The 16,170-nt window shown below is 43.8% G+C and overlaps 1 protein-coding gene across 1 annotated transcript in view; it reads right to left on the bottom strand.

Annotated features, from left to right (window-relative positions):
- Nucleotides 1–16,170, bottom strand: part of LOC144495299 (A disintegrin and metalloproteinase with thrombospondin motifs 19-like) — a 461,034-nt gene that overhangs the window by 229,049 nt on the left and 215,815 nt on the right. The window contains exon 11 of the mRNA XM_078215388.1: nt 3,881–3,982. Coding sequence (XP_078071514.1) covers nt 3,881–3,982 — 102 coding nt within the window. The remainder of the gene's footprint in view (nt 1–3,880; nt 3,983–16,170) is intronic.

Raw genomic sequence — 16,170 nt, 5'->3', positions numbered from 1 at the left:
AATACTGTGGCTACAAGAGCAGTCAGAGGCTGGGAATTTTGCAGCAAGTAACTCACCACCTGACTCCCCAAAGTCAGCAGCGTGACGGAATACTCTCCACCCACCTTGGTGAGTACAGATCCAAAAAAATTCAAGAAGCTCAACACCTGTAGCATAGCAAGGAATAATGTGGGACTGAGTAATATACCACTAATAGCTTGGGCTACACCCTGTATATTTGCACATAGTTATGTGCTCTCAATAAATATTTGATGTTCAACTGTACAAGACTCAGAACCTCTGTGGGACCTACCCAACATAAAACAGACACCATCCAGGACAAAGCAACTCACTTGATTGGCACCTATCCACCACCTTAAACATTCACCCCTTCCATCACCAACGCACAGTGACAGCAGTGGTACCACCTACAAGATGTACTGCAGTAACTCACTAAGGCTCTTTCCACAGCACCTTCCAGCCCTGAGACTTCTGCAACCTAGAAGGTCAAGGACAGAAGATGCAAAAAAAATAGAGTAGCTATAATGGGGGATTTTAATTATCTGAATATAGACTGGAATAGTTTTGCAGAGTTATGGGCGGGAAGGCAGGAAGAATGGCACTCGGTAAAATGCTCATTTGAGAAGCTGGTGCAGACGTGATAGGCCAAATGCCTTCTTCTGTGCGCAACAATTCTGTTTTTTCTGTGATTTTTTTTATTGCAGAGGCAAAGCCTGACTGAGTCTCGAGCAAAGCAAATTAAGTGATATTGCCGGCTTTACAGCTCACTCACTTTACTCCGACGTTAGGCTACAATTATACTGAGAAGCAAAATTAATGAATAAATTCATTTATATGATCAATTGTTAGATCACTAGAACTTGTACAAGATGAATTCACTTGGAAATACTTTTACAGTTGTAGCATAATTCAATTGGGAAAGTGGGTTACACAGCCAGAAAAGGCAGAATACGAGAGAGAGAGAGAGAGAGACAGAGCGAGAGCACGAGAGAGAGAGAGCGAGAGGAGAGAGAGTGAGAGAGACCTCACACTGCCCACATATAGCTATGGAGAGCATTATAACTGTTCGGTTATCTGTGTTATGAAATTACTTGGTACAAGCTGTGTCTCTAACTTTCATAAACAATTTGCACCTGTGACCATGAAAGCTTTGTTTTGGCTTATGAGAAAGCCTTGCTTGCATTGTACTTTCAAAGAGTTCAGTCAATTTCTAAACTAATCTCAGCATCCCACCCGAGTTTTAAAATGTGGGCAAGTTAGCTTTAAAGCTTAGCATAGTTAGTTACATAGGTAGAAATATCTTAAAATGAAGTCTTTGCATTAACATTTGCATTGTAAAATATTGATACTCAAAGGATGATTAACATTTGTAACAATCCACAGGATAAGGTAAACAAGACAAAGTCATTAAGGGATGTTCTGGATGGTAGAATGGGCATGTTTAAATTCTAGCATTATCCGCAACTATGCCTCTTAACTACAGGTAAATTAAGGCCTAATTTTAATGACCAATGATCGTCAACCATGGATGTTGACAAAGGTGAAAACTGTCAGAACAGATGCTGAGACCCAAAATCTAAGTAACAGGCCTACCTTTGTGTGACCAGGAGAAGCAAGAATGCTTCTTAATCCTCAAAAAGAAAGCCTGCACTCTTACACCCTGGACTCCCTCTCTTTCCCACTGGTGAAACCCTCCCAAACCTCTCCCTGACTTATCTGAGTGCAGTTGTAGCATAATTCAATTGGGAAAGTGGGTTACATAGCCAGAGGTTGGGAAACAGCATAGAGAATCACTACTCTGTATCTAACTATACTATCCCTGACCTGGTTATGCTCAATGTTGACAATGAAGAGATGATTTCATGAATGTGTGTTCTTAGGGAGGAGCCCTGTCCAATTGCAAATGATCATGAAAATAATGCAACATTAACAAGGTCGGAGATTTGCTCCAATGGGAATTCAGTGCAGAGGGGACAAAGGTGCTTTTTAAAATCTTGTAGTGGAATTTTGGGGGTCGTAAAATTATAAAACTTTTGTCTACTATTTAGTGCATAGACAAAAGGTTATAACAAACTAAAAACTAGATATAAATAATTTAGAATAGGATATGGCAGCAGGATGCATGTCTGAACTGCAGTCTGTGGGAGCATGTGGACAATGAGACTATCCCAAATGAATACATCTGCAATTGATGTCTCCATCTTGAATCTCGCTGGCTCAGAGTTGGAGCGAAGATTGTAAACACTGTGACACATAAGGGAGGGGGAGCAGCTTTTGGATAGTTTGCTCCAGATCTTGATCCAACCTTGTAGAAAAGCAGAGGTTCAGGATGGGGTTGGTGTGACCAATTGTGTATAGCATAAGGGGAATTTAGGATTTATTTTGTATTTTTCTGTGGGTAAGGACAGAGTCTCCATATAGCTGACTTTGCCAGGTTTATTGCTCTCTAGCAGCCTCCCTGCACTCTTAAATTACATGAATCAATTAACGTTGTGGAGTGACCATGTTTGGACTGTCGCGCACACATTCACAAAAGGGGACACATTTAATCAGGGTAATTCGACCCATCTGTCCAAAACCAGTGTTTAGGAAAATAACAAAATGAATGATCAGGTAGGATGTGGGGTGCACCTGTATGGGTCAAATCTAATAAGCAAAAGCTCACATTGATTTAGAAAGGGAATGTCCCCTCTATTGAACCTCTTGAATTTTCTGAAGAAGTGGCATCCCAAGTGAAAACCATATCCTAAATTTTAAAAGAGACATTTGATAAGGTTCCTCATGAAATGCTGCCACTGAAGCTGAAACTGTTGGGTTCAAGATAAAACCTTCCTTGATCTGGAGAAAGAATTGGCCAAATATTTAGAAAAAAATATGTCAATGTTGGGGTGGGGGGGAAGGGGGAGTACTTAGGGAAAGCTACAAGTTTTGGTGCATGGATGCCTATTGTAAAGCATCCAAGAATTAAAATCTGTAACATGTTTCCAAGTACATTTCCATCTTGCCACAGCCTGGCACTTTGACACTGTCCATTGGGCACTGGGGCAGGGCCAGTGGGGGGGATGAGGGGGGGACCCATTGGGGTCTGCAATTGGGATCGGTGGGAGAGGGAAGGAGGTGGCAATTGGGGCTGGCCATGGAGTGGGGGTGTATCAGACCTGGTCATCGGGGTTTGGAGGGGGAGGGGAGGGGGGGGGGGGGGGTTCGGGGCCAGCCATCAGGTTGGGGGGTGCAGATTGGGGCTGGCCGGGGAGGGGATGGTCCGGTAGGCCAGTGATCAGAGTGGGGGTGTCTGGAAGGCCGGCGATCAGGGGAGGTTCCAGTCCAGCGATCGGGAGACCGGCGATGGGAAGCCAGTGCATATGCGCCGATCTCTGCACTGAAAGATTGGTGCATGCATAGTGGCCCACTCAGTGCTATGTTGCCGGCCTCTCAGATGGGAATAGGCCCCAGCCCCTACTTACCAAAGGGAATCACACTGAGGCATTCTGCAATGCACAGAGTGTCGGAGATTCGTTCTGGTAAATATGCCCATTTTCCTACTCGTTGGGGACTTAGTTTGGCTTTGGGAGAATCCCGACCTACATGCCATATTCATGTCTAGCAACTTAACGACAAAGTTAAAATCAATTTTCTTTGCTTGTGTTTTGTCAATAATTGTGTAGTTCCACAATTTACCCCTGTAGAGTTAGGGCTTCTTTACTTCTGTGGCATTTATATGTTCATCTATCATTCTTCAGTGGAGTGCAGCTTGGAAGACAATAGAAGCATCTGCAATCCAGCAGGTTTTCAAGCACTTGTAACTTATATATAACCTCAGGAAAAAAAAAACGAAAATGGAAATTAAGAATACTTTAAATAATGAGCCGAGAGTTCTTACCTTTTCTGTTTCACACTCAGTTCCATCTAGTGGTGGGTCTAGTTTGGTTCTGCACTCCTGTTCACCATCTACTTTACACCATAGTCCAGTACATATGACATGCTACAACAAAGGGTCAAAAGAGAACACGTCTTAATAATCCTATTGTTAAGTATTTGGTATTTTCTGAAAAAGATTAATATGGGCTCAGATTTTATGGTAGGAATAATGTTGAAGCTGAGGGAGTCTAAAACTAGAGGGCACAGTTTTAAGGTGAGAAGGGAGAGATACAAAAGGGTCCAGAGGGGCAGTTTTTTCACACACAGGATGGTGAGTGTCTGGAAAAAGCTGCCAGAGGTAGTAGTAGAGGTGGGTACAATTGTGTCTTTTAAAAAGCATTTAGACAGTTACATGGGTAAGATGGGTATAGAGCGATATGGGCCAAACGCGGGCAATTGGGACTAGCTTACTGGTTAAAAAAAAGGGTGGCATGGACAAGTTGGGCTGAAGGGCCTGTTTCCATGCTGTAAACATCTATGACTCTATGACCATTATTAATGGGTAAATTGGGCAGCAACTTCTGGCATCCATGCAGGGCAGTTAAAGGTGAAAATCTACTAATTGCATTGTGTTGCCCTGCTCTTCCGGAAGCTCTGCTACACCAGTATCTCACCAATAGATTTGGCACTAAATTACATCAAGATCATGGAATTGCAGCACTTACCCATGAAACAGGCCTGAGAAAGTTAAGACGAATACATTCAAGTGTTTGTAAATTTTTAGAATCATAGAATCCCTACAGTGCAAAAGGAGGCCATTTGGCCCATTGAGTCTGCACCAACCACAATACCATCTAGGTCCTATTCCTGTAATCCTACATATTTACCCTGCTAATCCCCATGACTCTAAGGGATAATTTAACATGGCCAATCAACCGAACCCATACATCTTTGGAGTGCGAGAGGAAACCGGAGCACCCGGAAGAAACCCAAGCAGACATGGGGAGAATGTGCAGACGCCGCACAGACAGTGACCTGAGGCCCTGATGCTGTGAGGCAGCAGTGCTAACAACTGTGCTACCGTGCAGAGTAAGTGATAATTACTGCCAAACAACCTCGCTGGAACTGAAAATTTACATTTGACAAGTTTAGAATCTCATTCATTGAGAATTTAAAGATCATTGGAGATTTTTAAAAAATTCTCTTGTACTCTCTTTCTGCATTCCTATCCCAACCAATTCATTTTGGGGGTTAAAATTATCCCCATGAGGATTCTTCAATTTCATTGGTTGAACAGACACACTGCTGCTTGGCCTGTAGATACATATCCCAGATCCCCAGTGGATGGTATTCTTCTGAGAGGATATTTAGGAACTTACACTCTAAAGTCCACAGAACGCCTGTGGGCATCTGCAAGCGCAAATAGGTAGTAGTAGTACTCCAAAGCTTGCACCATAAAAACATTTATATGGCGTCTCAGGTCCTTCCAAATAAACTCGGGACAATGGCTGGTTTGCTCATATAACGTCAGTAGGGTTTGGTGGAAATGCACAAGAACAGGGTTTCAACTAAATTTCTGCCTAAAGTGCCACGGCAAAACATGAGAAGTCACACAGAAATTAACTTGTCAAATAGCCTTGCTGGTTATGAAAAAATAACTTTACATTCATTGAGAATTCAAGATCTAAAGTTTTGAATTTTGGAAAGGATATTAATACACAGAGCTAATTAAGTAGCAATTAATGAGAAACATGCAAATTTACTCAGGATTTATTTAATCCCCTCACACATTGTTAATTTCCTCTTTTTAAAGATAGTGTGAAAGCACAGGATCTTTAAATAGCACACAGACAGCAAATAGATTTGATTTATTACTGTCACATGTATTGCGATACAGTGAAAAGTATTGTTTCTTGCATGCCGTACAGACAAAACTACACAGACCGCATTCTTTTGGAACAATGAAGCATAAAGCAAAAACCCTATTATCATCAGGGAGAGGCCAGGCAGCTACAAGCTACCAAAGTTTTTGATACAAATAGAAGGATTCAGCTTCCAGCTGCAATGAATAGACGTATTCAGCCTCCACTGATAAGGGGACAGAAAACAGACAGGACAGATGACGCCCTTCTCATTCCCAGGACTACAGGTGTTCGGCGCGACCTATGAACCTACCGGATTTGCGTAGGTAAGGTTACTAGGCAACAGGGTGGGGGGGTGGGGAAGAACATCTGGGTTCAGTTGACCAATCAATTCCTAATTCTGCTCGAAGATAGAATGCTATTGGCCAAAGTAAATAAGATGCATTAATGTAATTGGACCGTCCAGTTTGGATGACAGGTTGGGTGGAAGAACGAATCTTTGAAAATGTATATCTGTTGTGCTCATGTGACGTCAGAGAGAAGTTAGAATCCTCCGGCTGTCTCTCTCCCAATTCGTATTAGTCAAATAAAGAAAGTCTTTAACTGCATACTGTCTTTTACAAGTCTTTGTTTAGCTGAGATCGGCTGAATACAAGCCCCTCCCCCCCGCTCCAGAGGGAAACCCCCGAGAAATCCCCTTACATACATTAAAGTGGTCAGCTCACTTTTAACACCAAAGATAAAAAAATAAGAAGCCTGCCAAAGAGTGGGTTACTTAACTGGTCAGACCTCATCTGGAGAATTGTGAGCAGTTTTGGGCCCTGTACCCAAGGAAGGATGTGCTGGCCTTGGAAAGGGTCCAGAGGAGGTTCACAAGAATGATCCCTAGCATGAAGAGCTTGTCATATGAGGAACGGTTGAGGACTCTGGGTCTGTACTGGTTGGAGTTTAGAAAGATGAGGGGAGATTTTATTGAAACTTACAGAATATTGCGAGGCCTGGATAGAGTGGATGTGGAGAGGATGTTTCCTCCAGTAGGAAAAGCTAGAACCAGAGGGCACGACCTCAGGCTAAAGGGACGATCCTTTAAAACAGAGATGAGGAGGAATTTCTTCAGCCAGGGAGTCGTGAATCTGTGGAACTCTTTGCCGCAGAAACATAGAAACATAGAAAAACTACAGCACAATACAGGCCCTTCAGCCCACAAAGTTGTGCCGAACATGTCCCTACCTTAGCGATTACTAGGCTTACCTATAACCTTCTATGTTACTAAGTTCCATGGACTTATCTAAAAGTCTCTTAAAAGACCCTAGCAAATCCGGCTCCACCACCGTTGCTCGCAGCCCATTCCACGCACCCACCACCCTCTGAGTGAAAATCTTACCCCTGACATCTCCTCTGTGCCTATTCCCCAGCACCCTAAACCTGTGTCCTCTTGTGGCAACCATTTCAGCCCTGGGAAAAGCCTCTGACTATCCACTCGATCAATACCTCTCAACATCTTGTACACTTCTATCAGATCACCCCTCATCCTTCGTCTCTCCAAGGAGAAAAGGCCGAGCTCACTCAACCTATCCTCATAAGGCATGCTCCCCAACCCAGACAACATCCTTGCAAATCCCCTCTGCACCCTTTCTATGGCTTCCACATCCTTCCTGTGATGAGGCGACCAGAACTGAGCACAGTACTCCAAGTGGGGTCTGACCAGGGTCTTATATAACTGCAACATTATCTCACGACTCCTAAACTCAATTCCTTGATTGATGAAGGCCAGTACACCATATGCCTTCTTAACCACAGCCTCAACCTGCACAGCTGCTTTGAGTGTCCTATGAACTCGGACCCCAAGATCCTTCTGATCTTCCACTCTGCCAAGAGTCCTACCATTATTATATTATATTCCGCCATCCTATTTGACCTTCCAAAATGAACCACCTCACACTTATCTGGGTTGAACTCCATCTGCCACTTCTCCGCCCAGTCTTGCATCCTATCAATGTCACACTGCAACTTCTGACATCCCTCCACACTATCCACAACACCTCCAACCTTTGTGTCATCAGCAAACTTAGCAACCCATCCCTCCACTTCCTCATCTAGGTCATTTATAAAAATCACAAAGAGTAAGGGCCAAGAACAGATCCCTGGGGCACTCCACTGGTGACCGACCTCCATGCAGAATATGACCCATCTATAACCACTCTTTGCCTTCTGTGGGCAAGCCAGTTCTGGACCCATAAAGCAATGTCCCCTTGGATCCCATGCCCCCTCACTTTCTCAATAAGCCTTGCATGGGGCACCTTATCAAATGCCTTGCTGAAGTCCATATATACTACATCTACTGCTCTTCTTTCATCAATGTGTTTAGTCATCTGCTCAAAAAATTCAACCAGGCTCGTAAAGCATGATCTGCCTTTGACAAAGCTATGCTGACTCTTCTTAATCATATTATACCTCTCCAAATGTTCATAAATCCTGCCTCTCAGGATCTTCTCCAATAACTTACCAACCACTGAGGTTAGACTCACTGGTCTATAATTTCCAGGGCTATCTCTACTCCCTTTCTTGAATAAAGGAACAACATCCACAATCCTCCAATCCTCCAGAACCTCTCTCGTCTCCATTGATGATGCAAAGATCATCGCCAGAGGCTCAGCAATCTCCTCCCTCGCCTCCCACAGTAGCCTGGGGTACATCTCATCCGGTTCCGGCGACTTATCTAACTTGATGCTTTTCAAAAGCTCCAACACATCCTCTTTCTTAATATCTACATGCTCAAGCTTTTCAGTCCGCTGCAAGTCTGCACTACAACCACCAAGATCCTTTTCCATAGTGAATACTGAAGTAAAGTATTCATTAAGTACCTCTGCTATTTCTTCCGGTTCCATACAAACTTTCCCACCGTCACACTTGATAGGTCCTATTTCTTTCACGTCTTATCCTCTTGCTCTTCACATACTTTTAAAATGCCTTGGGGTTTTCCTTAATTCTGCCTGCCAAGGCCTTCTCATGACCCCTTCTGGTTCTCCTAATTTCCTTCTTAAGATCCTTCCTATTAGCTGTACACTCTTCAAGATCTCTAACATTACCTAGCTCCCTGAACCTTTTGTAAGCTTTTCTTTTCTTCTTGACTAGATTCATTACAGCCTTTGTACACCACGGTTCCTGTAACCTACCATAACTTCCCTGTCTCATTGGAATGTTGCTATGCAGAACTCCAGACAAATATTCCCTGAAAATTTGCCACATTTCTTCCATACATTTCCCTGAGAAAACCTCTTTCCAATTTAAGCCTCCAATTTCCTGCCTGATAGCCTCATAATTCCCCTTACTCCAATTAAACACTTTTCTAACTTGTCTGATCCTATCTTTCTCCAATGCTATTCTAAAGGAGATAGAATTATGATCACTATCTCCAAAATGCTCTCCCACTGAGAGATCTGACACCTGACCAGGTTCATTTCCCAATACCAAATCAAGTACAGCCTCTCCTCTTGTAGGCTTATCTACATGATGTGTCAAGAAAACCTCCTGAACACACCTAACAAACTCCTCCCCATCTACACCCCTTACTCCAGGGAGGTTCCAATCAATATTTGGGAAATTAAAATCTCCCATCACGACAACTCTGTTATTACACCTTTCCAGGATCTGTTTCCCTATCTGCTCCTCAACATCCCTGTTACTATTGGGCGGCCTATAGAAAACACCCAGTAAAGTTATTGACCCCTTCCTGTTCCTAACCTCCACCCACAGATACTCCATAGACAATCTCTCCATGGTGTCCATCTTTTCTGCAGCCGTGACACTATCTCTGATATTGGTCCCCCTGGGATTCAAGTGCAACCCGTCCTTATTATACAGGTCACACCTGCCCCAAAAGAGGTCCCAATGATCCAGAAACCTGAATCCCTGCCCCCTGCTCCAATCCCTCAGCCATGCATTTATTCTCCACCTCATTCCATTCCTACTCTCACTGTCGCGTGGCACAGGCAGCAATCCCGAGATTACTACCTTTGCGGTCCTTCTTCTGAACTCCCTTCGTAACTCCCTATATTCTCCTTTCAGGACCTCTTCCCTTTTCCTACCTATGTCATTGCTACCAATATGTACCACGACCTCTGGCTCTCCTCCCTCCCACTTCAGGATATCTTGGACGCGATCAGAAACATCCCGGATCTTGGCACCAGGGAGACAAACAGCCATCCGAGTTTCTTGACCGCGTCCACAGAATCGCCTGTCCGACCCCCTCACTATAGAGTCCCCTATCACTACTGCCTTCCTCCTCCTTTCCCTACCCTTCTGAGCTACAGGGCTGGACTCTGTGCCGGAGGCACGGCCACTGTTGCTTCCCCCAGGTAGGCTGTCCCCACAACAGCACTCAAACAGGAGTACTTATTGTTAAGGGGCACAGCCACTGGGGTACTCTCTAGTACCTGACCTTTCCCCTTCCCCTTCCTAACCGTAACCCACTTGTCTGCCTCCTGTGGCCCCGGTGTGACCACCTGCCTGTAACTCCTCTCTATCACCTCCTCGTTCTCCCTGACCAGACGAAGGTCATCGAGCTGCAGGTCCAGTTCCCTAACGCAGTCCCTTAGGAGCTGCAGTTCGACGCACCTGGCGCAGATATGGACGTCCGGGAGGCTAGGAGACTCCAGGACCTCCCACATCCGACACCGAGAACAACAAACTGGCCTCACACTCATAATTCCCCTAGAATTCATAATTCTCCACAGAAGGCTGTGGAGGCCAAGTCACCGAGTGTCTTTAAGACAAAAATAGATAGGGTCTTGATTAATAAGGGGATCAGGGGTTATGGGGAAAAGGCAGGAGAATGGAGATGAGAAAAATATCAGCCATGAATGAAATGGCGCAGCAGACCCGATGGGCCAAGTGGCCTCATTCTGCTCCTATGTCTTATGGTCTTAACCAGTTCATGGAGCTTTGTTAGATTGATTTTACTGCCCAGGATGGAAGAGAGAGAAATCCTGGAACTTCTTTGCAGAAGATCAAAAAGAGAGATTATGGATCTGATTTTCACTACTGAGATGGATAGTTGAAGCCAGGAAATTTCCCAACCTGGTAGGCCCACCTTGATTTGAAGAGCTCTGTTAGACCTAACAGAGGGAAGGGGCGAGAGCAAGTCAAGTCCGCCAACCCTGGAAGCAGATTCTAAATGGCCATGGGGGCAGGTGAATGCCAAGTTGGGCTGGTCATAAGGCCTATCTTTGTTCTCTGGGACTTTATTCTTTTATTTTAGAAGCTGTTAGGCCCTGTAGCCCTCACATATCTACCTACCTCCCATGCCAAATTAGAACCACCCCTTCCCATTCCCCCAATGAAATCTCATATCCTCCATGGCTCCACCATGCCAACACATGATCCCACCTAGCACGATGCTCCTTCATATTCACATGACCCCATATACCACCACACCAGCTGCATAGTCACTCATCCGTGTCCACCACGAGCTAATCTCAGGAGGATGAATAAAACACCTTTCTAACAATCTAATACAAGTTGCATTCATACACATTTGATACTGAAAAAAATCCCATTCATGAAACCCAAAGATTTTAAAACTCATGTGTTCAATGATTTACAAAAACAAACAAACTTCTATTCAGACCTCATGTCAATGACAGCTAATTCTTTAATAGCCTCTTTAAACTGTCTATAAAACTGTGAACTTAGAATCCTTTGTTGTGACAACTGTAGCTTTAAAACTTAGCCAAGAATTCATAATGACAAAACAATAGCTTTTGGGAAATGTCAGAAAATAACTCATCTGAAACTGCATAAAAGATGGTGATAGTTTTTATCTGAGCAATTTGATTATAATCACGGTGATGGAAAATATATATTGTGGCAACAAAAACCAACGGTGTTCTTTCATTTTATATTTTACTTTAAAGATCATCACCTACAAAATTAAAGGTAAAACCAAATGGAAAAATAAATAAATGACATACAAAATGACCAATTTACAAATGAACTTTCTGACTACAGGCTCTGGAACTGAATAACATTTGTTTAACAATCTCATCAGCCGTTTCAGATAACTGAGTCAAGAAGATATTAAGCACATAACATAGTCTTCTGAGAAGTAACGTAATATATATAAAACATTCCTACAGGAAACATTCTGGTCTATGTCTACTTTCCAGCTCTGTTAATTATTGATACAGTCACCATGACATTACTGATACAGTCAACATAAATGGTAGAATCTCCGTGCCTTTGGACAAATCTTGCAAAATCAAGACAAAGCACAGATACTTTTAACATTGTCCAGTAGGTTAACACAAACTTATTCAATTTCCTGTGATTGAACAAATTATTATTAATAAGAATATAAAGACAATTCGAACAACAGGGCCCTGAAAATCCATTGTCCTGTGGAAAATCTGCTGAAGTGCTCAGAAACTAGGCCAGGGCATAATTACATCGGGTTCCCACCCGAACAGGACATATTTGGCATTCTGGGTTGGAGTTTCCATCTCATGTTTACCAGGCCTCAGTGTGAGGGCAGCAGTCCTAATCTTCTTATAGACCCGGGCTGGGATTTTATGGGGCACCAAGGATTGTGAGTAATGTGCTGGGAGGACGGTACGTAAAATCTAATGGAATGGCAGGGGTTGAGTGCCCCATTGCCTTCTTGCTATTCTGGGCATTTTACCAGCAGTGGAGAAAGCTGGAGGAGAGCCCTCCTGCCCTTAGGTCAAATGAGGCCCTTAAAAGTTCAATTAAGGGCCATTTAAAAGCCTCTTTGCAACACAGCAATGCAGAAACAGAAACACTCTTGTGATTAAACTTCCTGCTACAACTGTTGCAATTTTTTTGGTCACTTCCTGTCTGGCTTCTCAAAACTAGCATCCAGCTTGCTGAGACATTATTGTCAAATTTGACTATGTCTGTTAACGTGTGGATAGAAGTATCCATAGACTGATGGTATTCTGGTGGAAAAATATAGAAGTGGCCAGAATCAGCTGAGTGCTGGCATAAGTACCCCAACTGATTTTGCCCCTCTGCCCACCGGAAGACCAGCTTGGGTTAGATCACAGATCAATAAAGTCAACTTGCATTTAGAAAACACCTTGAATGGAAAAGTGCAGCTGAACAGACAGGCATATGAAAAATGAATGCCAAATCAGAAAGGAAGAGTTTTATACTAAACGCTTGGTTGCAGAGTTAGGCCAGAATGTTACGGCCATTCACGACGGTGGGATTTTCCATCCCGTTGCAGTGAACGGAGATTTGGCTGGGCGCCAAATTCACCAACTTTGTTGTAGCGGGAGTGTGGCGTGAACGACCAGCAAGATCACGCTCTTAGGCTTTGAGATTTTTCTTAAAGGAGAATTGGGAAGAGAAGAATTTAAGAAGCAAATTCCAGAAAGGTGGACCCAGGCATCAGAAGGCTCTGTCAGCAGTCATGGGGGCTTTGGTTGCATTAAAGGCCAAAGTTAGAGGAATGGGAAGGAGTAATGCAGTGCTTATAAGAAGTTAACATTTTAAGCACTGGGAGATGGTAACCAATGCGATTTAGCAGGGACATAGGCCATAGATTGTTACTTGATGATGACAAGGATACATGAGGCAGAATTTGGATAAATTGGAGGTTATCAATGGAAGACTAACAAGAACATGTTGGAATAGTTGATTTGGGATAACAAAGAATAAGATAAGGGGTGCAGTAACAAAGGACCTGAGTGGACATGGGCAATGCTGCAGGAAGTAGCCTTTCTCATTGAATCTTGCCCAAAATGTGGTCAATCAATGCAATGGACTTCCAGATATGGTAGTGGAAGAATAAAGCACTGGGCCAGAATTTTACACTCCACCCAACAGAGGGATGGCAAAATTGAGCACCATGCTGGCAGTGCTATGCCCACCTCTCCCACCTGGCCCCAAGGGATTTCTATACCCATGATGCAGGAAGCATTTGGTGACCCACTTGCCCATGGCATGGCTCAGGCCCTGAAGGGTTTTCCCCTATCATTGCTGGGATTTTCCCTGTGGTAGGAGAGGCCCATACCAAGACTCCAGGCCAGTGAACAAGAGTTGTCAGTCAGAGGGACTGGCTGACATGGGTGCCTCCTGGTCAGGCAACTCCATGCCCTTGTCAGCCCCTGCACCCTCCAATAGTCCCCTCGTTAGAGCCTGCTCTCTTGGCCATGGTGAGACCCTGGCCTCACCTCACAGTCTGGGCTCCACTGCGCACTATGTCCCTCAGGGACTATTGCAGGCAGCAGTGGCCATTGCTGCCAGTGGGGTTCCTCAGACATGACAGCTGCCAGCCACTGATTGGCCTGTGGTGCTGCTCTGAGGCAGGACCACCTCTTGGAAGGGGGCAGAAGCCCTGTCTCAAGTCACTTATGGGCCTGACAACCATTAAGTGGCTGCGGGACGAGCCAGCCATGGGTTGACTTTTACATTGAGGAGGGCGTGATCCCAGCTCCCTGTTTAATAGGCAGCTCCTGGAGTTATTTAACAGTGGGCAGGGAGATTACCTATAACCCTCTATCTTACTAAGTTCCATGTACTTATCTAAAAGTCTCTTAAAAGACCCTATCGAATCCGCCTCCACCACCGTTGCTGACAGCCCATTCCATGCACCCACCACCCTCTGAGTAAAAAACTGACTTCTCCTCTGTACCTACTCCCCAGCACCTTAAACCTGTGTCCTCTTGTGGCAACCATTTCAGCCCTGGGAAAAAGCATCTGACTATCCACTCGATCAATACCTCTCAAAATCTTATACACCCCTATCAGGTCACCCCTCATCCTTCGTCTCTCCAAGGAGAAAAGGCCGAGCTCAGTCAACCTATCCTCATAAGGCATGCCCCCCAACCCAGGCAACATCCTTGTAAATCTCCTCTGCACCCTTTCTATGGCTTCCATACCCTTCCTGTAATGAGGTGGCCAGAACTGAGCACAGTACTCCAAGTGTGGTGTGACCAGGGTCTTATATAGCTGCAACATTATCTCACGACTTGGTGAATCATAGAATCCCTACAGTGCAGAAGGAGGCTATTCGGCCCATCAAGTCTGCACCAACAACAATCCCACCCAGGCCCTATCCCCTTAATCCCACACGTTTACCCTGTTATTTCCCTTACACTAAGGGTCAATTTAGCATGGCCCATCCACCTAACCCACACATCTTTGGAGTGTGGGAGGAAACCGGAGCACCTGTTGGAAACCCACGCAGACATGGGGAGAACATGCAAACTCCACACAGACAGTGACCCAAGGCCGGAATTGAACCTGGGTCCCTGGCACTGTGAGGCAGCAGTGTTAACCACTGTGACACCGTATCACCCATTGTGGTTTGGATGGGGGACATTTTAGAGATTTCTTTCCAAAAAGCTTTCTTCATCCATATCAATCTTTTTGAAAAGCACTTCTGTCACAGGCAGAATCAAGTACATTGACTAAAGGAATAAAAAAGACCACTGTCAAGGTTACTTTTGCAATTTGTTTTTTTTTTCCAATTCACTTTGGAAGTATTTGAAAAGTGTTGGGAGAAATATTAATCAATAAAATCAATTAACCAATAAAAGTACAATTACTACAATATCATTGGTAGGATGAAGATCACACAAAAGTTATGCTCAAGTTCTATATGGTAACACTGAGTTGTAACACACAATTTAGATGAAGTCCATCCAGATAAGCTGGTTTTGTGTGTGACATTTACTTGTGCTCATTGATGCTGCTGGTAAAGTTCATATCTCTTGACAATTATTGGCCAAGCACATGAAGATAGTACTTTGTAATCCATACAGCCTCTCTATTAACCTGCTGAGAGAATTCCTCACTACACCAAAACGGGTTGCAATTCCCAAACTTTCTGAATAACCTCACAGGGTGAAATTGGCAAATTAACAATAACTGTCCCAAATTTAGGGTCAATTTCATGAGATGAATACATAATGGATCAAGATTCTTCAGATTAGCTTCAAATTCGAGCATTCAGAAATCACAGAGCTTTCTTTAAATGCGACGTCTGCCAGCAAGCTACTTTTTATGGGAAATTGTGCATGAACTTATCTGTATATTATTAGTTATGCTGTTAGCATTGTGCATGCGTGCCAAATTAGTACAGACTTAGAGATTGGGTTCTTCACTTCTTAACCTCCCACCACCACTGGTGATGATGCCTGGGATACTTAACCATTATGTAGATATAAAGTCGCTGAAATAAGAAGATTTCAAAGATAATAGGAAATATTATTATGAAGTCCATCAGTTTCAGAATTCCAGATCATACTGAGTTTTCATTTCATCATTCAACCCCAATCCTTCACATATACATCTGCAACCTCTTTGAATACAGAAAGACTACTTTAACATTCCAAGTATGCACCTTACTCTTTCAGACAATTGGCTCAAAACTACTATGCCAAAACCTGCAAATGCTTAGCACTTTTATAAGACATTCCTCTGT

This window comes from Mustelus asterias, chromosome 6 (assembly GCF_964213995.1).
Source record: "Mustelus asterias chromosome 6, sMusAst1.hap1.1, whole genome shotgun sequence".
Taxonomy (NCBI): domain Eukaryota; kingdom Metazoa; phylum Chordata; class Chondrichthyes; order Carcharhiniformes; family Triakidae; genus Mustelus; species Mustelus asterias.
This window is presented reverse-complemented; position numbering and strand designations above follow the sequence as displayed.